Below are 24,092 nucleotides of genomic sequence, written 5' to 3'. Positions count from 1 at the left end.
CTCCGAAATTATGGAGATACAACATAACAAAAAGGCCCATTAGCTCAGTTGGTTAGAGCGTCGTGCTAATAACGCGAAGGTCGCAGGTTCGAAACCTGCATGGGCCATTAGTTTTCACACTTTATTTTAGAGAGGTATTTAACCATTTAGACGTTTTTAATAATTTATAGAAACGTCATTTCCAAGATAAATGCATAGAAATGCCTACTAAATTTCCAAGATAAGAAAGAAGGTAGTACAAAATTCAATATATATTTATTTTAGAGAGATATTTAAGGAGGAAATTCTCATGGAAAGTCTAATTCCAATTGTATATTAGATTTTTTCAGCATTTAGACGTTTTTAATAATTTATAGAAACGTCATTTCCAAAATAAATGCATAGAAAAGCCTACTAAATTTCCAAGATAAGAAGGTAGTACAAAATTCAATATATATGTAGTCATGGAAAGTCTAATTTCAATTGTATATTAGATTTTTTTTCAGCATTTAGACGTTTTTAATAATTTATAGAGACGTCATTTTCAAGATAAATGCATAGAAATGCCTATTAAATTTTGCCTTAAAAATAGTGATCTTACAAGTTTATGAGTACGTGTTGAGCTTGCAATGTGATATTCAAGTGAACAACGAACAAAATTTTCATATATCCAATAGGTTCATATATATATATATACAAGGGGGGATCATACTTGGTCGATAGGGAGTTAATCCACATTTATGGTACCAAGAAGTCCCCGTTTCCTAAAAACTACAACTCAATACTAATACAAGGAGACTACAACCATGGCACCTCCAAAATGGACGGAAAAAACCCGATCCAGGGGTGACTAATCCAAACAAAGAGCTCCTGAACCCAAGTAGACCAATGCTGTCTGCATCTTCGACTGCCAGAGTCTCTTCTTCTGACCTCTGATGTCTGAAAATGCAGCTTCTTTTTACTCAAGTATCAGCATGAAGTCTAACAAGAATTGACGGATTTGTAACTCTGACAAGTTGCAGATGACTAAAAAAATATCTCTCAAGCTAGTCATTGCATGTTAGACTCAGATTGTTCTTGTTCATCTCTAATGCTCTTCACTACCAGATCATAGTTGATAGACGCCAGGTTTGAGAGGTTCTGTATATATCAACAAATAATAAGTCCACATATATACGAACAAATAATCTCACAATTAACGGGATGTGATTGCTAATTATGTGTTTAAGTTTGAATTAAGGTTTATGAAGGCTCAAAAATAACGAGACATGGTGACAGCCCACTGAATTCGTGCAAAGCAGCACATCACAACAGTGGTAATCACACCAGGAGAGACTAGTGACATGTATACGTATATCTTATGGGAGCGAAGCATCTAGAAAATCTGACCTTGAACGAAAAGTTGCTGAAGGAGTACTTCACAGTGAGTTCCCTATTACCAAAATCTACCAAATTACCGCATTCATCTCTCTGATTCACAAAGAAAAGATAAGGAAATAAGTGAAATACAAGAATGCAATCTGGTTGTAATTAGTTAATGATCACAAAATAGTCAAACACGGACTGTGTTTGCTGCTTAAACTGGTTATGACTCGAATAAGTTTGAGCTTACTTCTTCATCTGCTGCATTGCTCAAGGATCCACTGCTAAGAGTATCACTGCAACTCTCAGACATGTAATCAAAGTCGCTAGCTCCAAATACATGGTCTTCCTCTGGATTCCATACATAGCGGCTCATAAAGTAGCCAGTATCGAAAGCACCTTCAGTTGAAGGTACAAACATGGCCTACAAAGTACTTCTTTAGTAGACGAACAATGAAGCACATGATATTTTTATCCTGAGAAGAGAACATACAAACTGTACCTTTTGTCTTGCAAGGGTGTCCCAGTTAACATTCTTGAAGAATTGATGTAATTTTACCTGTAATTGAAGTTGCTTATTTTTACACATTCAAAAGAATTTTCCATTTAACCTAAACAGAAGTTTTACTCTTTTACCTCCGTGGCCCCAGTGGCTCCTAGTCGTTGAACAGGATTTTCTATCAATAATCTGTTACAACAAAAAAGAGACAGTTAAAGCATGATTGTTTCTATCCGCCTTTTACATCAGCAAGGACATTCGAGAGATGAGAAGGTTGCTGGACTATGATGCCCAGACACCACTTAGCTATACATCAACTTGTGTCTTAAGCTGGAGACTTTCTGTAAGAGTGGCCAATTTAAAAAGAAAATACTTCTAATCTATTGGTATCCAGATGTAAATAAATTGTGTAGATTTCTTGTCGAATTATAGTATTACTCAAAAGTTAAAGCATCTTGGTCATCAACATATCAAGTACTCCTACAAGATGTTCTCAAATGCTGCTATGGCGTGGGAACCTTAAGGCACTGGTTGTCTGCAGTAGTGCAGTGTCACCATCTATCATATGATTCATAAAAAATGTCGGCATTGTCAGCAGGCTAATGGATCTGTAGTACTCCCTCCGTATCATTTTAATCTACACACTTACACTTTTCACGCATGCCAATGCAAAACTTTGAGTACATATATCTTTAGTTTTGTATTTGTAAAAATTATAAAAAGTATATATTAATAAAATACATGTTATGATGAATCTAACAAGATCCCACATGACTATATTTTCATCCGCGTATAAATCACAAATGATGGTCAAAGTGAAATTTGTGAATAGTGTAAAATATCAAAGTATAACAACTAAAATGAAACGGAGGGAGTAGTTCTTACTGAATATAATTTAAAGAAGATTCATAATTCAGGATATGCATAGCATTAGCGCAGCATATAAGCATATAGAGAAAATCAACCAGTCTAACATTAGTGCAATGCTGAAGCAAAATTATACGGAAACAATCAGTCTAAGTCATAACTTACTTGTTAATAAAGTCGTATGCTTCATAACTCATCTCCTCAGGTACCTTGGGCCATGGGATGTCATGGTTCATAATGTTATCAAAAATTTTCTGTAATAAGTAAAAAGAGACATATATTACAACATGCAACAAACTAGAATCATGATGATGGCCAGATTCATTGAGGAGACACAGCCAAAATAAGAACTCATTGCAACAGTCCAGTCTCAACAATAGGCAAAGAAGGATAATATCGATCCCAGCCCAAGCTTATCCTAGTACAATGGTGCCAAAAAAATATATTAGAACAGATGCACGAACCCTATTGAACCTAGTAAAGGCTAGCATCATTAATTGCTAGGCTATCAGTAACAGTTTGATGAATTAAACTATGAAGCTCCCTTTCTTATGAAATACATTAAATTATTAAAAGCACATCAAATTTACCCATTACTAACCTCTTATGAATATAGTACATGGACAAATCGTTACCCAAATCATGAGCATACAAGTGCTAATATTATAGTCTGAAATTTCCTAATGTAACCCTGCATTTTATGCCATCTCCTGACGTAACCCTCAATACATATGCACCCTACGTCCTGATGACCCCTTCGAAAACCTCTTTGAATTGGAAGAAAACCTACCAATGGTAAAATTATTAATTTTTTGTCTTTAAAATCATTGAATTGTATCAAAAGATTATAAGGAAAAAACAAAAACCCTGGTTATAGCTTCTCCAGATTATTATGATTTTTTTCTTTTCTGCTTTAGTTTTCTATCTGGTTTTGTATAATAAACAATATAAATTATTGCTAACTAAACGCTGGTAGCTTCCCATCCAATTTATGAGTTTTACAAAGTTAAGGTTTAGTACAGGGGGGTGAAAACGTGAGGTAAGATTAGGTAATGGCTACAAATATGGAGTTACACCAGGAAATTTCCCTATTATAATTTATCTCACAATAGAACAAGAACGACCATCTCCTGAATTTGAAAAAACAATCCCCTGACTAACCCAAATTTACTACATCATCACTTACGGACATCAGAGAAAATTTTAAATATTACATCTTTACTGTATATCATTCTCAAAGTCTAGAGCTATCCTCTCTGGAGTATGAGAGCAGAATTCCAAGTGTGATGGAATGTTGAAGTTTTAACATGACTAATTTTCAAAACTTACTGATCCAAGATCAATTGGCATTGTGATAATATTATTTGGGACAAGCAAACATGACAAAACTGTAGAATGCCTTGGGAGTGAAAGTTAACACAACTATTTTCCAAAACCTAACTACAAGCAAGCTAGGGTAAATTCAGAGCCAAAAGTATAACTGATAGGCTGCGACTTCAGATTACAGCTCCGTTTGGTAAGGCGTAAAGCATTTTCCTGGAAAACTATTTTCATCAATTTTCAATCTTACATTGTTCGGTTTGCAAAGGAGTGTAAAACCATTTTTCCTATGAATAAAATTGCTTTCCCATTGATGGAAAACCATTTTCCCTTCAAAATGAAGGGAAAACTATTTTCCTTCCTTTTCTTTATCTCTCTTGCACACTTCCCTCACTAGCTCCTTACTTTTCCTTTTATTTTCCTTTCGTTTCATCATTTTTCTTACTTGGAACCAAACAACGGAAAACTAATTGTGTTTTCCATTGTAAATTGTTTTCCATGAAAATCATTTTACACCGAAAATGTTTTACACCCAACCAAACGGAGCCTACATGCAAAGTTCTCTTTTCTTAGAATTCTCTACATGGGACAGCTCTCAAACACATTGACGGAACGTCCAACAATCTCCCATTCTCATGTTTGTTCTTCTAGATTCCTTGCAATCATGCTACTTTTCTCTAAGTCACAACATTTTTTGCGCCCTTTAAAGAACCATGCAGCTTTCATGGAAGCACAGTCATAGCACCCTCCCTCACGGCCCAAACACATTTTACGTAAGCACAAGCATCACTTCCTATATTGTAAATAGCTACTTCCTCTGTCTCATCATAATCTTCTCCACCCTTTTCTCTAAAGTTGGGTGCTACCCCCGCCCACTTTTTTTCAATCTGCTTTCAAACTCTCCTTACTCTCCATGCAAATCCCAAATGTCTAGAACTATAGATTTATATGGGTTGGAGGTAATAACAGTTTCTTACTCTAATTGCGAGACATCTTCAATTGATATTTTCTGGCTCTCTGTTTCCAGTACTACGTCTAAAGCTATTGTGGAAGACTACTCTCTTTGAAGAAGGCCAGCCCTGAACATTTCAGGACACAGGGGAACCTCTAATCAGTATAATAGGGTGCCAGGAGTGAGAATGAGGTCATCCTGTTTATATTCCTCGTTTCTATCCTTTTTCTCTCGCCGCCTCTGGCTCCTTTCTCTTTGGTAGATGCAAGTTTTATAAAGATAGAGACTTACATTCCCATACACAATCTTATAACACGAATTAGGAAACACTGGTAAAATTCATCATTATAAATAACAAGTCTGCCATGTTCAAATAGAGCTTTTTGCTTGAAAGGTTGGGTTAACTTATTTAGTCTACAAATTTGTCCATGTGCATACCGTGTGATACAAAATTCACTGCCTACTCACCTGAGGATTTTCTGCATTAAATGGTGGGATTCCTACAAGCAGCTCAAAGAGAATAACACCTACAGACCACCAATCAGCAGTTGCACCTGGATAAAATTGTAAAGTGTGATTTAGGAAACAATCCGTAAAAGAAAAGGGTGAATTACATTATGGCATATATAGGCCAGAAAGAGAAGTATCAGACCGTGTGCCATGCCAAGAAGTATTTCTGGAGCCAAATAATCAGGTGTCCCAACAACAGCGTGTTTCTGGCGTTGTTCCCTTGGAGATTGGTTCAACGAAGAACCAGATTTCTCATCACCCAGAAAACCAGAGCTGCTAACTGATGGACCTGATAAGTCATCAGTACTGTTGATAAGACCAACTTTAGATAGCCCAAAATCTGTCAACTGTTACAGTAAGCATTAGAGATTTGTGAGATTTGACAAACAAATTTTATTGACATCATCAAGCACAAAAATACTGAATTCTAACAGCCAAAATATGGATGTACATACATTCTACATGACAAAAATACTGTGACAGTTGCATTGAAATGGGAAGAGATACACAGAGAAGCAACCAAGAAGAAAGCTGGTGGCAAGCAAGCACAGTAAAATGAATTAATTTAGTTGTCAGTCAAATAACTTTCCTTGTAATAGTTTGTGGAACAGAACTAAGCACAATAACATCTAACCATTACTTTGTTTCTACATGAGAAAGCAATAACGAGAAGGTAGAGGCATGATCGATTTTAGTTATTATCTGTAGAACGGTCGGCAGGACCGCAGGACATGACTTAACCCTATCGTTGACACTTATTAAGTAAAGGGTCTCAACTAAACCAGTTATGACTTCTCTTGCAACATTTCTTATTTCAAGAACCTACTTAGACATTCTTACCTGGTGTGGTAGGCTGGTAGCTCAGTTAGGCAAAAGGACAGGGTTAATCTTCCTTTCTGTATATCAGGTTTTATTTTGGCTACCTATCTCACTAAGGAAATGCAAAAACGAAGGAACTGTCCTTACAGAACATGGACAGATTAGGGAAGCATTACAATTTGCAGTTCTATTGAGAAGAATATTGAGAAGTGAAACTGATAACTCAATCAAACATAGAAGGTTCTTTTCATTAGCATGCTATCCACAAAGCCACTGTGTAATATTGGAGGATACAGAAAATCTAAACTGAACCCCCCTATTTATGGACAATGATATGCTAACCCTCAAGCATAGTATAGTATCAGGAGTTGAGAGCACATTTTAGAATAGCAAGGCCTCCACTCTCAATACTGCTATACGGCTATACCTCAATGTGTATTCTATTATAAATGTTGTACATCCAATATAGAACCTAAAAGCAGCAACACCACCACAGAATAAACATCTGAGGGATAAATTATTTGACACCTATATAGTAAGGCCGAGGGACAGAGAGCAGATTAGTCGAGATACACATGCTCAAGTTCACATATGCACAGAAAAAGAGAGCGAGAGATCTTAGAACAATGCGTAGTGTCCTTCCTGAGTTGAGTAATTGTAGCCCAAGCTCGTCCAACTTAGGCATGAATTCTTGCACAGCCCATATAGTGCCTATTTGGCGCCATCTCCCAGTACCAAAAAAAGATGCAAATGTCTAAAAGAGGAAACCATATGTCACCAAGCCAATTTCGAGCCTTCATCATAGGGAGGTATGTGTTGTTCATTGCACCAATTCACTTCTTAAACCATATTAGAACATCTAATATATGATTCAGATCCTTAACAAAAATACAGCACAAGACGTGGCCCAAGCTTGATCCACTCTTCACCCTGTGATATCTAAAATTCAACAAGAGACGGAAGGAAGACAATCTTTAGAAAATTTCCACACATCCTGGAAACAATGTTTGCTATATTCCTTTTTCACTTTTTTGTGTGTCCGGACATTAATCATCATATATAAAAAGATACAAGGGGGGAAAACTGTTAGCTGTTATTTTCCGAAACAACCTATGCATATCAGCTTTTGTACACTATCATATATCTCCAATCAGCAATAAACAACAAGAATCAAATCATCAAATAAGTTATATTCGATGTAAGATATTGACCTTGATGTGACCATCAGGGCCAATCAACAAGTTGTCAGGCTTTAAATCTCTGTGGATAACGTTTAGCTTATGCAAGTACTCCAATGCAAGAACCTGGAATGAAGGGACCCAAGGGAGAGGAGGAAAGAAAGTTCAGCTAGGAAATATACAACACTTGTCCAATAAAATCTAAAAAATTGAATAAGACAGACCCAAGCAAAGATGATGACAGAGAAGGACTTGATAAATACTTACAACTTCAGCCATATAAACACGAGCCATATCTTCATCTAAGCATCCAAGATTTCTTAGCAAAGAATAAAGGTCACCTCCATTTAAATATTCCATCACCAGGTAAAGATTTTCTTTGCAAGTGAAAGAGTAGTAGAATCTGACCTGCTCACCATCAGATAAGGAGCATGAATTAGAGAAGTTATTTACATCCAGCTTCATTAAAAGTGCAAACTCCCTGCTTACCACAAAAGGATTTCGAGCTGAAATTAGGATATTACGCTCGGCCAGTATGCTTTCTACTGCATTCTTACGGATCATATCAGCCTTCTTCAAGACCTGGGAGAATTATCATGACACCCATGTAACTTATTCATGCTCTAGAAGTAAAAACGGTTGAAGATAACAAGAACAAAAACAAATTTAAATGGAACCCACACACAGGACTTCATAACAAATGAACACTTATTCTGCCAGTGAGTGTTACCTAATTCGCCTAAGCTGGGCCAAAAATAAGCCAAAGCCGCCATAATTTATTTGTCTCAATTCGCAATTAGTAGGGGCATTAGCGAATTAGGTAGCACTATTGACAGCCAATCAGAGGGAATGGAGAGAGGATAACAATGATCCAAATTCAAAGTATGAGCGCAATATATTTCATCGGACAATATACTAGCTAATCAGATATGCAACCGCCCCAAAGAGAAGTTGACTTTTTCCTATCTTAATTCGTACTTGCATTGACATGACTAATGCAATCGATTGCAGACTTCCAGTAGGCACCAGTACACAAGGCTTCTGAATTCATACAGTTTATAGAGTCCAAATATTATAGAAGCCATTGGAGATCTCCACTGAAGCTCTTGGTGCATAGTTTTCACATATGCTTTACATAGAATTTTAGGGGATGACAAGCTAGATTCTCATAGGTACTTTATGTGAAAGACTGTATCTTATGCTATTGTGTGTGTGTTTACTCCTAAATGTTTCAACATATTAAAGGAAGATTTCTCATACAGGAACAATATTAGACAGTTCAAAGAAAGAGAGAGATACTGATATGAGAATCATTGCTGAACATACCATCATTCAATCTGAGCTACTGTACGTAGACTAAAATTTTCTAATGTATCTTTTTTGTTTTCAGCTTTCATATAGCTGGAGACTCATACAAAATGAATTGATAAAACCATACAGATGCCAAAAAATGCTACAAGAATGCTTCATTTAGTATTTACCTAGTTGGAATCACAAGTGTAGGTATGTGGTGGCCAAATAAGAACAAGAAGACATGGGTAACACAGCCAACTGGAAAAGTATTAAAAATTAACTATCCTAACACAATTAACAAAATTTCTAAGAGCATCCTCAACACTAAATTGTCAGAAATTTCACTAATAGTTCAATATGATTTTTATATATTTTTTGCAGGACATAAGAATCTTCCTTGTCCAATCCTGAGAATCAAAAAAAGAACCTTCAGAAGATGAATGAAAAAAACTGACCCACTCCCCCCTTGCCACTCCACCCCACCTGCCCAAATGAGTAAAAACTTTCATGTCAAACGGCTAAACATCTAAACCCATAAACTGAACAAAGAATTTCCTCTAACATTAAAACCTAAAAAGAGTAGTGGCAGATCAGATTAAGGAATAAATCTCAGCATATTCTAAGAATATCAAGCACAACCACAAAACAAATGTTTCACCTAATTTTTTCAAATCTAAATTCTCATAAGTACGACTTCTCACTTTTATAGCAAATAAGTCACCGGTTGCTCTTTTCCTAGCAAGGAAAACGCGTCCATATGCTCCTCTGCTAATTGGTTTAATAATTTCAAAATCTTCTATTGATGTCCGGTCCTTGGTACTTGGATTAATTGGACTTGCTCGTACACTTCGTATTGTATCATCATCCACTGGACTTTCTTCATCTGCCAATGTCTGAGATGGGTGAACTTTTTCATCTTCTATTTGGGCATATAGTTGGACATATTTCTCCCTACAAATGCATACAAACAAATTAGGAAAAAAGAATAGATTGAAAGCTTAAATATTAAGATTAAAGCTACTTATATCTTTAAAATGTCGATGTGTTCAGTCAAGACGGTGTCTTGCAGAACTATAAAAATTATAATTAAGTTGTTGAACTCACTGCAGAAGCTTCTCAATGCGCCTCCCAAATGTCTCAACAACAAGAGCATCCACCTTTCTATCCTGAATGGAATACTTAAGGTCTTCAAGACGATCAATCATATACTCCAATGTGCTGTAATCATGCTTGTTCACCCTAGCAATAGAACGAGCAATATCCAGTAGCTTCTTTATCTGCATATTTGTGGTCTCATCAATAAATCTGATCCATAATATAATTGGTTCCAGAAATTTTATATAATACTCCATGTTATATTTGCGTTGTTATAGCTAAGCAGTATTTAATATTCTATTGATATTATAAAATGGCATGTAGTATTATATTGTGAAATGACATTTAATATTGCCATTGTATTGTAAATACGACTTAAATTTTGGATCCGAAGGAATCAGCTAGATTGACGTATATTTTCGATTGGAAGGAGTAGCAGATTCCAAGCATTAATCTTCCAAGTTCCAACATTAAATGCCATTAAAATCTACAGAGAAGAGGCATATCCATAAACCATATTGCATGAAATGCGCACATGTTGGTTACATAGGACAAGCAAAATCGGTTGCAACACCTATAGAAACCCAATTAAGAAACACACATACAAAACCAACACTCGGAGGATGGCTCAAGTTCATCTGAAACACTCCAGAATCTTCTGTCCATGTGATGCACCAACTGAAGAGGCCCAATTTAATTACATACAAGAGATGTGGCAACAGAGGGATAATTCAGTAATTTTGGGGAATAGGGGACAGAAGGAATATGATGTGGCATTGATGGCAGATAGTTTGTTATTTTTGCTGAGTGCTTGTACAGAGGGATTTCTAGAAGAATAAAATGGGAATGGAGGCAATGTGTCAGGTAGCTGATCGATGCAAGGAAATTGGGATTGGGAGAGTGGGAGCCTCTCGAAAGCTCACCAACTTGTAGTGCCTTAACCATCAATTCCATTATCACCTTCGTCTCACTTATCTTCTTCTTCTTACTGTTCTTATTTTCTGTTTTACTGCCACTTTATTTGCTCTGGTGTTCTCTGTGATTCTGGTGGTTGTGTGAGTCTTGTGTGGTTTGTGAGTGTTAAACGGAGTTCATCACAGTCCACTCTTCCCTGGATTTGACCAAGAGAAGCTCAGATAGTTCTCATGTCTACACTTCTGCACCACACTACTGATCTCAAAACTACTAGTTTTTCTGATAGACAGAAGAATTTAGGAGTCATCAGACCAATAACCGAACTAACATAATTTCTAGGGTTTCTAGGGCAATTCCAGGAAGATATTCATTTAAGACATCTTTAAAAGAAGAAAAAAGTTCTGAATAGATCTTGCACCTGTTGATTATTTTCATGCTCAGATATTGTTCTTCTCTTGTGCAGTAGCAATTCTATCTGGTTTGTACGAGGTGTTAATGGCGATCTTGGTGTCGAGCTTCCCGCTGATGACGTCTTCTTATTGACATCAGCAGAGCAATGTGTATCGCATGAAATGCCTGGCGAAACATTCAGATCATCCATGGTGAAACAATTATCAGCTTCAGGAATGCCATCAAGCATCTCATCAGATAGTCTGTGGGATAAGTCATTTTTCCTTGGTGACAAGCCATCCAACTCTTCTGGCATACTGGAGGTGGATACTCTCGTAATATCAGGGCTTGTGCTTTTTGGAGTCCAGGATTCCAGTATCTTCTCAAGAGTTTCTGCAACTCTCTCCAACCGATCATTTACTGTTAATCCTTTCAGGTCACATCGATCAGCAATTGTACAGATTCTTGAGTGCTCCTCCACAAACACGGTTGGTATTTCAACCTCACAAATGCGGCAGACTATAAAATTTTCATAACTAATATGTTGTTGGTCGCCCCAGACACCCCAAGAAACTTTTCCTACCAGCGATGTATCTGTATTTCCTGCATGAGACACAGGAGTTTCTATTGGTTCATCTTTATGTTGAAAGGCCCCTGACTGGTCCTTAGATGGTGTGCTAACAGAATCAGGGTCTCTCCTGTTTTTTTCAGCAGCAGATGGAAACTTCTTCCAAGAAGACATCCTATAGCCACTTGACGTTGAATCTTGACTTCTAGCCGTTCCAACCTCTGTCCCATCAGCGCTACTAATATAGAGATGGTCCTGTTTCAGTGTCAGACTGTGTTGTTGTCTGTCTGATTTCTTCCTCAGCTGCTCATTCTCATCCTGCTCCACGATTGTAGTACCAGAGTCAATATTTTCTAACCCAAGGATTTGCTCTGGATAGACTCCTAGATCACTCAACTTGTGAAGATTCAAAATGTGCTCTTCTACATAACCACTCTCTTTCTGAAATTGGACGAGACGAGTGCAACGAGTCAAGATAAAAAGAAGGCGAGAATGAGCTCGCTTAAGCGTTCCCATTGGTAGTTCTTGCCGTCGATCATCCAGATCCTGAACAATGGTTTCACACTTAAACCAAAAATCCTCCGCGGACATGGTTGCACACTGACGAGCTATAAGTAACAGATCCTCCAGACCTTCTCTCCAGTTTGGATGGCACTCTGTGCTTTTTTCAATTATACAAATTAAATCCGCAGCAAATACACCCAAGTCCACATTGACTTCCTCCTTCAGCTTATCAAACTTTGCCCTGATCATTACCAAAACCTCCTCCATATGACCGAATGCCCGGGACTTCAGAAAGGGATATGGACGAACTCCCTTAGAGTTAAGCTCATGCGAAAAGCTTTTAACATCTGGTGTTTTCTTCTTACGACCACTGGTAACACGAAGAACAGCCTGGAAACGTGGAGACTGCATCTCCTTGATCAGTGAAGCATTTCCCTGAAATAGCATTAATGACATGAAATTATACCGACTACATAAGAAGAAACAAGCAAGAGAAAAAAAGATGTTAAATTGATCACATAAAGTAAAAAAAACAAACTATTGTGAGAATGCTTTCATTACCTCAAAATTGAGGGAGGATGAAAACTTAAGTGACTTTGATTGACTCCAAGTAACCTTTTTCCCTAGGAACAAACACATTTGCCAAGTCAGCAGTAATTACCATGTCATATACTTACTCCTCAATATTTAGATTATGTTTGAGTTTGACTATAGCCTTTTGTAGATCTTAGGCTTTTTTGAGAGTGGCTAATCTGAAGGAAGAAAACAATCACAAACCCCCACTTAAGGTAACACACTTTCAGTATATCAACCTAGAAGTCAGTATTTGGATGCTGAATACAAGAAGACATCACAAATTCTCACATTCTGAAAAGGACAGTATCTTGTCAACCACCTAACTTGAAATCTTGAATCTAAACCAAAGTATCATTGTACAACTCTTAATTTATGGAGCTTAGGCAGTTCAATTTTGACCAACAACAAATGAAACTCCCTGAAAATAACCAAAACATGGCATTAGAAAGTCGAAACTCAGATCTATACACCATACCTTTACGCCTATACCCCATTGTTCTCCCCATTAACGGTAACATAATCTACCACTATAAAACAAGTTAAGTTTACAAAAATTCAATCTACTTTCGTTCAGTCCACGAGGTGGTGCAAAACCTCAAGAGGGTCTTGATTTAAACTTAGGTCCTTACTATAAGGTCCCAAATCCATTACCAGCTAAACTAAGTGTCATCCACAAACATTTAACCAGCTTGACATCATCATACCATAAAAAAATGTCAATTACTAACTTTTTCGAGTACTAGTAACCCAACCAGCACAACTTAACCTGTAATCTAAGTTAGATCTTATAAACCTCCATCTCCTTCCACATCAATAGGGGAAATTTGAAACAATTCCATTAAACCGAACATTTTTCAATCTCAACAACAATATTCAAATTCAACCAATCTAAATTCAAAAAACACACATTCTTCAAATCGTTGCGAAATAGAATTTCGAAACGTGAAAAGATTCAACAAACCTATAATTTCAGTGGAAGAAAGGCTATTATCAGGAACAACAAATTTCTTCCTCCCAGCAACAGCAGCATTCTCTCTCTTCTCCCCACTCCCACCCTTGCCTTCATCCTTTGGCGCTTCTTCAGGCACCGTGGTAAGAGTATTATTCGGAGGCGAACCAACTAACGTCGGAATTCGAAGATTAGTAGGAACAGATCGAGTGCGTATACTATTCAATCCAAGCATAGAGGCAGCAATTGGAGACGCTTCATCATCTCCATCGCAAAAATCATCATCGTCAGAATTTGAAACCCTAATTTCTTCGTTTTGTTCGGTTGAATTTTCGCATGTGGAATGATGATGAATTTGAGGGAATTTCTTGAGTTTGGCTTTCATCTCCGTTGATGGCGTCGATGCGGTGGTTGATGGCGGAGAATCGGTCATTTGACGGTGACGAAATTTGAGGAAAATGAGAGAATTGTTGTTGTGGTTCGTTTTTAATTGATCGACATTGTTGTGGTTTGAGTGGACTGAGACAGAGGAATGAGAGAGAGAGAGAGAAAGAGAGACCGTTAGGAGGGAGAGAGGAGAGAGAATTTCGCGGGAATTGGAAGGGTAGAGGGACACACGTATGTTTTCAAGTAACGTGCTTGCCACTATGGTTCATCATTTGATGGAGTAAATATTCTTAGTCATATTTATAATAAATTTATTTAAATAGAAGGAAAAATAATATTTGTAAGAAAATTAATTTCACAATTTTAAAGTTAAAGTGGGATTTTTTTTAGAGATGATAATTTTTTTAATAACACCTTGTTTAGTTGTTCTCTCTTGATTCTAATTTAAGTTTTTATAGTGATACTTATTTTAAAAAAAAATCTAAAGCAATAATTTTTCACAATCGAAAAGCACATAGTTGCAATGAAAAAGCTTCATGTACATCCAATAAATATAAATTATAGGATAATATTATGGATGTAAATTGTGTCAATGCATGATAATTAAGTCATTTTGTAGTTTTATTGATGGATTTTTTGAAATTATCATTATTTAAGGGCCTAAAAATTTATTAATTTTCATACCATAAGGAAATGCCAAATATGAGTTATGTAACTAGCTTTGAGGAAGGTTTGAGTTATTCAGATAACTCCAAAGATCAATCTACATGTGAGGATGATTCAACTACTTTTCCTTGAATACGAGTAGATTGCTCAAAACCTACCGTGGTTGGTGATTCCCCTCGCCCCTTCCCCCAACCCAAGATAAAAACAAAACTTTTATATTTTCAGTTGATTACCATTATTCAAGATATATATAAAGTTTTATGTCATACTTAAAAGCTAGTTAGGGAAATCAGTTTTATGTCATACCATCATTCAAGATCTTTCACATAATTTGCTATTCCTTGAGTTTTTGTTGTGTTGTTGGATAGACAAGGACATACAACGATGTACCCTATACACTAATGTGCTTTTGGTTTATCATATTGTTTTACCTTTTTCCTTGATCATGGATGCATCAAATAATATGTTGTAAGAGTTTTCTCAACTTTTATTGCAGGCAACTTTAACTGTTTGAATAATGCAAAGTGTCTAGATGCAACCAAATAATGTTAGTCAAACGGATCCCCTTTCACTATAAACTAGGGTTGCACTTCAAAGGTTTTTACAACTTCGGGTGTGTTGTACAACCAATTGAACGATTGAATGATTTAGTTGGAAAATAATATTAGATTTTCCAATGGAGGCGTCATCCCTGATATAAGAGTAGTATCTAAACATATGAAGCTACTTTGAATTGTGAGGGGAGGGTGAGGACACGCTTTCGGTATTTGGAGATGTTTCTTCTTCCATGAGATCAAGGGTGAATGACCATTCTTTCAGAAGCTACCATGTGTGTTGGGCCCAATATTATTTGCGTTTTGGCGGTAGTACAACTTTATTTGAATTTGGAAGATAAGGCAGTTGGGCCATCAAGAAGTGTTACCAAGTCAAGGAGAAGCCTATATTTGTTTTGGATGTTGAGAAAGAAGTGGGGGATTTCTACGTATCTAGCTGACTTGGTCCGATAAAAAGGAAGAAAGAAAACGACTACAAGGAAGATTCTTTAGTATATATACAAATCTAATGTAAACCTAGGTTTCTCTCTCTTTTTTAGCTATTATTGACTCCCATATTCACTAAGTCCTTTACTCTCTCATTACTGCTTGCTGCTATGAAGAGAAGGAAAACATTGCCATTGTAATTCTTCAATTGTACTGACGGCGTTGGCCTAATAGTGGATTGGTGATCAAGAGTATCACCCGCCAGTTTTCCAGTCATTCGGGTTTTCCGCGTCAACAATTTGTTTGTCTCTTTAGTATTTCGATTTCGTTACTTTTTTATATTCGTTTAACTTTACAAACTGTTTAAGTATAAGAATCTTGTTGTTGGCTCCCTTTTCCTTTTAAGTACTTAGTACAAAATCGGCATAAACAATTTGGCGCCCACCGTGGAGCCACAACAAGATTTCTATACATCTCGCAATCCTTGTTTCACGTTATTTTGCATACACAGTTCCTCGTTTCCTCCCCTTTTGTGTTTTCAATGGCAGGCCAATGGATCACCACTCAAGAGGTCATCAACGAACTCAATCGCGTCAAAGCAGAGATGGCTACATTGAAAGAGAGCTACGTCGCGTCCTGTATGGAGAACCAAATTCTCAAATCAACCCAATAGCATTCGAAAGGGCCGAAATCCCGCGGCACAGATGGCGTCCCCAAAATGCTCAATTTGCACGCCGACAGGTTCGAGACTCCATTGAATCATGTTGTCAATGAAGATGGCGACGAGTCAGACAAAGAAGATGGTGATGATGATGATGGCGGTGGCGTCGACCCCCCAAAGAAGCCGTCCCAGGCGCAGCCTGTTGGATTATGCTCCAAAATTAGACAAATAGTTTTCCTAATAGTTAGGATTAGTTGCTAATAATTAGTTAGGGGGTTAACAAATAGTGGTCTAGATAATGGTCTAGTTAGTGGAATAGCAAGTAGTGGGCTACATAGTGGACATGTTATTAGTAATGCTTTGTATGCCTATTTAAAGGTTGTTTTATTTATTCATTAAGTGTGTACATGAAAAATATATAAAAATGTAGTCTTTCTAATTCTCTCAAGTTTCTCTTTTCTCCTCTAAAAATTCTACATGGTATCAAGAGCTCCAGGTTAGAACCGAAAAATGAAAAGAGATGAAGCAAAAAAAAAGAGAGAGAGAGAGAGAGAGAGAGATAGAGGGAGAAAGAGAGTATTAAAAAATTGAATAAAAAGAAACAAGCAACGCAGCTTGATTTCATTGTTTGTGAGCAATTTTTTTGTCTAAGTGAAATTTTTTGTGTTTAACCATGAAAGTAATGGTTGGGTGTGAGTGTTGTTGGGTTCCCTTTTAGCCCATGAAAATGGATTTTAATCCAGTGAAAAAGAGGGCATAAAAAATTGTTGAGTTGAAGATCGAGTAATCTTTACGAGTGTGTGGAAGTCGTACTCAACGCAGAGACGGTATCCGAAATTAAAGTCGTGGACTTAGTCAATTTGCAAGGCAACGTCAATTTGAATTTATGGAGAGAAGTGCTTCATTGAGTGAAGGTTGGTGATAATGTGCATCAACAAATTAAAATATGGTGTTGGTGCTAATGTGTATCAATGTAATATCCCGAAAATTTAAACTTTCTTAAATTATATAATAATAATTAGTGACTAAATTTTTCCTTTAATCATAAGTTACGATCGAGATTTTGTTACTCTATATCCACGTAATGATAATTAATTCGTTAAATAAATATATGTTGTAAATAATAACAAGTTATGTTAGATTAAATAATAACATTAGTGATATTAAGAAAACAAAATAATAAACCAATGAATTACTAGAAGTACTTCTAAGTTCTAATCAAATATTTAGTATTAACGAATAAAAAGAGAAAAGAAAAGAAGAAAAAGAAAACAAAAAGGAAAAGAAATAAAAAAGAAAAAGGGAAATCAAAAACAGATGCTACTGTTCAACCCCATTTTTTTTCTCTCTTCAACCCGACAATGGAGTTTTAATCCATCCATGATTTATTTTGCACAAACAAACTCAACCTCCATTAAAAACCACAATTCAATCTAAACCCATCCAGAAATCTAATATTATCAAATGAAACCCGCCCAAATTTCAGTTTCCTTTCTCAAATCAATCCACCAAACTCATGAAATTCAACCCCCAACAAGGCTATAAATAGCCATGATTTCTCCACCATTATCACTCACTCACAACTCCAATTAAATCCTCGCCGGAAAACCACTACCTTCGCCGGAAAAACGCCCCCAAAAAAACACCTCTCAAAGCTTCCATATTTTCGCACCACACAACTCTCTCTCTCCTCTGTTTTCGGGTCAGCCACCCCACCCCCACCGCAGCGCCGCTGCACTGCCGCGTACTTCTGCCACCACACACAACCACCACACCGTCACCCACCCGCACGGTATTCTCCTTCGTTCGCCCAACCTTTCTCTCGCCCAACTCTCTTTCGCTCTCGCGTTCCCCTTTCCTTTTCCTCGTGCGCTGACGAGCCACGTCCAGCAACTGGTGCACCGGAGCACCGTGCTCTACGAACAGCGCCGAACCACCTTCACGCAGCTTCCTCGCCTCGCCTCGCCTCGCCGGAGCTCCGACTCCTTCGTAGCAGCACCTCTGTCGTGCTTCTCTGGTTTGAAGCAGTGGTATACCTCCTCCTTTATAAGCTTAGTTAAATGTTTTGGGCTTTGATTTAATGATTTGATAATATTAATTGGGCTAGCTTTATAAAGTAGTAAATGGAATGACTTATTAACTGAATTCACATATTTAACTTGTTGGGTTTAGAAATTATGTTGTGTTTTACTAATTGGATTGATTTTTATAAACAAGTAAATAAAATGAACTATGTGAAACTCTTTAACTCACTTGGATATTAATATTGATGTTTGGGTAAATTAATAAAACTCAAAATATATATATATTTATGTATATAATCCTTGTAATTTGATTATTATGAGACTAGATTATGGCTAATAAGTGATCAACTGACAATGTAGTATGTGATAACCTTAATATCATATTTCATATAATTATAATATATCAACTAAAGAGTAATAGTAAATAAGTATAGATTACTTGTTAAATTTTTGTATTTTAAGGTAGCAGATAAGTATACTAATTAAACTACAAGAACAAAAGAGTCTATTACGAGTTTTATAATAAGAAATTATTAACCATTAGATTAATGGCCAATGTTTTAGAATTATAAAATGACGAATATGTTTAAAAAGGGACCCTATGACTAGTGGAGAAGTTTCGAACTAAGGTTAACAAGAGTATAACATGATCTTAATGTTCAATTTATAAAATACGAAATGGTTATAACAAGACGTTCATGCTCACAAATAATGAATTACGACTTAGACGCTTATAAGTTGTTAAGTGAAAAGGGAGCCTACGACTTTATATCAACCACCAAAGAAGTTAATATATAAAACTCCTACACACCTCCTAAATTGGACACATGATGGAAACGGATCAAGAAACTCAAATTTAGAATAAAATATTAACAAGTGATCTTTTTATTAATCCCTTAATTGATTAGATTAACGAAAGGATATTACAGCCTCCCCGGCTTTCAAGGATTAAGCAGGAATCCAGGTAACATCTATTGCTAACACCCACGATTCCTTTTGAAATGTGTTTGTGAAATGATATTTATAAATGTTAAGAATTTTATGATGTGATTCTTATATGGATTGTGGGATTAATTGTCTTTGAATGATTTTCGTAAATGATGTCTTATGAGTTATTGATGTCAAGTATGATTGATGAAAGATTATGGCTTATGCCGATGAATGCTAAACGAACGAAACATGATAAATAAAAGTGAAAGAGGTTCTGGCAGTATAATGTTACGCTTATCTACTTTATGGTCGTGCACGTACCTTCGCACCCGCCGTACACCCGAAAAGGGAGCTGGGCTCCTTGAGGGGTACCGCATGCTATTTTGGTGCGAGCGGTGTATCCAAAAAGGGAGCGGGGCTCCTTGAGGATCATCGCATGGTGTGTATCCAAAAAGGGAGCTGGGCTCCTTGAGGATCATCACATGGTGGTGTACCCAAAAAGGGAGCTGGGCTCCTTGAGGGTCATCACATGTCTATACTCGCCAGTTACCAAGCTAAAAGATGAAAAGATAATGGGAACTTATGAAGTATCAAGATGCTATTCATAAATGTTTACTTTGCTATTATTTCATAACGAATTTGAAATTTATTTTACTATATTCTCTTCTCCCTGTTTGCAAATAAAATAAATTGAAATGAATTTACGCTGTTAGGGTAGTATGTTACTGAGCTTCGGCTCATGATGTTTTGTTTTCTGTTTTAGGTATGAGCATAGCCATTGCAAGTGCGCTGTTAATAAGGAACATGTTCAAGGGAAAGTAGCGGATCTGGTGTTGGAGAAATTATTATTATTATTTGGTCGAGTATTTATGTATAGATATCAAGGACTATTTAAGGTTGCATTGTATTAGTGGGCCATATCCCACATGCTTAAGTTCCATTTCCGCTGCAAGTATGTGCAATTGTGTTTAATTAAGGTTATGAATTTTCGGGGCGTTACAATCAATAAAAGATGATGTTTGTGAGAAGTGCATCAATAAATATTTGGTGATGAGAAGTGCATCACATTAGGAAGAGAAAAGTGCTCATGGTTAATGGAGAGAAGTGTTCCATGAAGATAAAAAAAAATGAAGGTCATTAGCGGAAGAATTACGAACAAAGCAAGATTGTGACACAATGTTAATGTTGGCCTTAGAAACTTTGGAGCAAGGGGTTGTGTTGGATTATGCTCCAAAAAATTAGTTGAGTTTCCTAATAGTTAGGATTGATAGTTGCTAATAATAGTTAGTGGGTTAACAATAGTGGTCTAGATAATGGTCTAGTTAGTGGGAAGCAAGTAGTGGGCTACATAGTGATAACATATTAGTATGCTTTGTAATGCCTATTTAAAGGTTGTTTTATTTATTCATTAAGTGAGTACATGAAAAATATATAAAAATGTAGTCTTTCTAATTCTCTCAAGTTTCTCTTTTCTCCTCTAAAAATTCTACACAGTCGCCTCGATGATCTCGTCCATCAGCGTCTCCAGCAGTTGGAGGACATGATCGCTCGTATCCCGGGCATCCCTCGGCCTATGGAAAAGGCGACACCGAATAGCTATGCAGATGCCCTTTGCTGATCCCATTGCATTGATCGAGGTGCCCAAGCGATTTTTTTGTCCCAACCATGAAGCTCTATGACGGCACCACTAATCCTAATGACCATGTCGCTCAATATAAGCAGAGGATGATCACCATCTCTATCCCATAAAAGATGCGAGAAGCATGCATGTGCAAAGGCTTTAGTAACATAAGATAGGAAACAATCTTCCTAAACGATATAGGACCATAACCATAAATTATTCACTAAATAGTATTTTAACATAAATAAACCTAAATATATTATTCTTTAATAATATCAATATGAAAAATATATCATACATATATTTTCCGATACTAATTATATCTCGTATCTCTAACATACATATATTTTCCGATACTAATTATATCTCATATCTCTAACATACATATATTTTCCGATACTAATTATATCTCGTATCTCTAACAATATGAAATCTTTTGTACATCCAAAACTACATCTATATATAATGGTATTTGCATCTCACATCCATTGGTTTTTCTATACATCAAAATAATATATTTGCACATCCCTAATATTATTGTTGAACATCTAAAAATAAATGTTTGTACATCTAAAGATGCCAAAAAGATAATTAACGAAATTTTCAAAAAAAAAAAAAACTGGGTAACCATGATCGTTTTTTTCTTTTGAATATGTGGGTCAAACTTCTTTGTTCACAAGCGAAATGTTTGCTATTTAGGGGTCGTTTGGTTCACAATTTTTAGGTTTCAAGAAACGGAATCAATTACTGATTCCCTTTCTTCTTGTTTGGTTCAAGTCCTCATCAGTCCCTTACCATTACTTGATGATAATGGATTCTCCCAATTCGTTACCTTCCCTCCCACTCAAGTAACAAAATCCATTACTTGAAGTTAATGGTTACCCTTCATTTACATTTCTTGGCTTGAACCAAATACTCAAGAAAGGTAACCATTTTTGTTCCCATTTTCCTCCTTTATTTGTATCCATTCCCTTTTCATTCCATATCTTGAACCAAACGACCCCTTAGTGTTTTTCAAAATACAATTACTAATATATGAATTAACAAGAAGATAGAGCGGAGTGGAGCCAACATCAAATGAATTTTTACTAAATTTTATACTCTCATGTACCTAAAGCCAAATTGTTCGAGAAAGTATTGGCGACTTTTTGACATCTCACAAAATTTTTGATACCAAGACTAAGTCAAAGTAGTATCAAAATAGAGTACTTTGATACCAGCCAGATTGTGATACCATACCAAGGTTATATTTTGGTGTCAAATGACTCTATTTTGATACTACTTTGACTTAGTTCTGGTACCAAACTTTTTATGAGAAGTCATTTTGACATTTCAATATGAGACACTTATCACACCTAAAATTGTTCTCCATTCAACCTCGTTGATTAATTACTTTAATGGGATATATGAGATGTTAGAGAACATACATAATGAAAACAGACCAAATGACATCAATAACATTCTCTAACGATATAAAACAAGAAAGGTGGTTTAGCTGTTGTTTTACAGCGTTGTGGAATCTTTTAATCCCTCATTGTTTAATTCATTAGTAATCTAATTTATTACTTCTCACGTATCCAAATTTCTTACTTGTTCCTTATACACTATTTTCCATTGGTTCTGTTAATCGTCATGTTAAGGTAAAGCCAAGCACTTCAAGCTACAATATCATATTAACTAAGCTTATATTTTGTCCTCTTTATTTCATGAAGTTTCATAAGTTAATTCTTGTTTCAGCTATCATTTATTTGTATGATCCAACGTTAATTTGTGTGGGGTCACTTACTACCTCACTAATTAACAACTTCATCTTTCAGTTGATGTAGTTGTGAAATCTTTCTTCCTGTGAGCAGCTCAAAGTTAAATATCTTACTCAAATTGACTTGTCTTCAGTCATATTGTTGACACGATTAGGCCACTAACTTTTTTGTATTTTTGTTTACATTCAAGTCCTTTTTATATTAAGTTTAAGATTTTTTTCCATACATATAGATTTCCCGTGTACTTGTAACTTTTTTTAACTTCTACTCTTTTTTTTCTATTGAGCTAATAGCGATTTGACTAGTCTGTAATTCTAATACAATAAAATTGCATTTTTACTAAGATGGAACTGTCAAAATGTTTGTACCCATGTCTAAGTGTTGATGACAATACGATCATGTACTTGTACTAAATTAAAATTTCCGAATCGTGAGACATTCAACTTAACATTGCTATGTATATGATTTTCAGGTCTGTTAATGATAGAAATCTAGCTCAAGAAAGTGAGGAAACTCTCAAAAGACTAAAGCAAACAAAATGATATGTAGAAAGAAAAAGGAAGTTTTCACAAGATCATCTTTCACTTAGAATTTTGCAGCAATAAGGGGAAATGGAATAGTTGATCCATCTGGAGTTTTTGCACATAGATGGAACAAAGTATTTATAACAGCAAGTATAGTTTCACTTTTCATTGACCCACTTTTCTTGATGGTACATGTAGTGAAGGCAGAGTTATGTATAGATAAAGAGTTACCACTTCAAGTGAATTTAACAGTGATCAAATCAGTAATTGATCTGTTTTACTTGATCAAGATATTTACTGCGTATGTAGCGCCTTCTTCTCGTGTATTAGGCCGAGGAGAGCTACTTAAGATCAAGCTTTTGGGTTGATATAGTAGTTGTTCTACCCCTTCCTCAGGTAAAAGAAAGAAAAGTTTGTTTGTCTTTCTTCTAAATACTTGAGATCAGATTCTTGTTTTCAGTATTGGGTAGTTTGGCAGGAGCTTGCCAGTATGGTTATTGGTTAGCTCATTTGTGCCATTGACCTGCTGCAAGGAACTGTGCTAATGATCTATGAAGCGTGAAATCTCTCTATGATTCCCTGTTTATCAAACACCTATGCTACTATGGTTCTAGAGTTTCCTGATTATGTTGCAGTAATGAACACAATGACTTGATGATGATGTATAGAATGCAAGCACTTAATACTGTTTGTATGCCCCAAGTCTAATTGTTAACAAATTTCTATAATTTCAGGTGTATTTCTGGGAGTTCATACCCAGAAT

General features: G+C 36.1%; 1 protein-coding gene and 1 non-coding gene across 4 annotated transcripts; one reads left to right on the top strand and one right to left on the bottom strand.

Moving 5' to 3' along the window:
- Positions 1 to 33: 33 nt before the first annotated feature.
- Positions 34 to 107, top strand: TRNAI-AAU (transfer RNA isoleucine (anticodon AAU)). Its single transcript has one exon. It is a non-coding gene; the product is annotated as a tRNA-Ile (tRNA).
- Positions 108 to 456: 349 nt separating this feature from the next.
- On the bottom strand, positions 457 to 14,612 carry LOC104888675 (probable serine/threonine protein kinase IRE). 3 transcript variants are annotated; one of them, XM_010673706.4, is made up of 16 exons: positions 13,789 to 14,611; positions 12,813 to 12,874; positions 11,208 to 12,686; positions 9,884 to 10,056; positions 9,481 to 9,730; positions 7,976 to 8,068; positions 7,754 to 7,894; positions 7,520 to 7,612; positions 5,632 to 5,836; positions 5,448 to 5,533; positions 2,873 to 2,961; positions 1,978 to 2,029; positions 1,844 to 1,900; positions 1,592 to 1,765; positions 1,369 to 1,449; positions 457 to 1,119 (listed from the first exon to the last, which is right to left on the bottom strand). In XM_010673706.4, the coding sequence occupies exons 1-16, from the start codon at positions 14,207 to 14,209 to the stop codon at positions 1,030 to 1,032; spliced, it is 3,546 nt and encodes a 1,181-aa protein (XP_010672008.2). In that variant the 5' UTR covers positions 14,210 to 14,611; the 3' UTR covers positions 457 to 1,029. The 3 variants fall into 3 exon arrangements, with proteins under 3 accessions (XP_010672008.2, XP_048497006.1, XP_010672009.2); XM_048641049.2 differs by lacking the exon at positions 7,520 to 7,612 and having other exon boundaries at positions 13,789 to 14,612; XM_010673707.4 differs by lacking the exon at positions 12,813 to 12,874 and having other exon boundaries at positions 13,789 to 13,883.
- Positions 14,613 to 24,092: the final 9,480 nt, after the last annotated feature.

This window comes from Beta vulgaris, chromosome 3, assembly GCF_026745355.1.
Source record: "Beta vulgaris subsp. vulgaris cultivar EL10 chromosome 3, EL10.2, whole genome shotgun sequence".
NCBI lineage: Eukaryota > Viridiplantae > Streptophyta > Magnoliopsida > Caryophyllales > Amaranthaceae > Beta > Beta vulgaris.
The sequence above is the reverse complement of the archived record's forward strand: the minus strand, read 5'-3'. Positions and strand labels throughout refer to the sequence as shown.

Coding starts and splice junctions, on each gene's coding strand:
- LOC104888675 (XM_010673706.4), bottom strand. CDS start 14,209: ATGACCGATTCTCCGCCATCAACCACCGCATCGACGCCATCAACGGAG. Junction 5,837..7,519: donor GCCCTGATGGTCACATCAAG/GTCAATATCTTA, acceptor TTACTGTAACAG/TTGACAGATTTTGGGCTATC. Junction 1,120..1,368: donor TCAGCAACTTTTCGTTCAAG/GTCAGATTTTCT, acceptor TGATATATACAG/AACCTCTCAAACCTGGCGTC.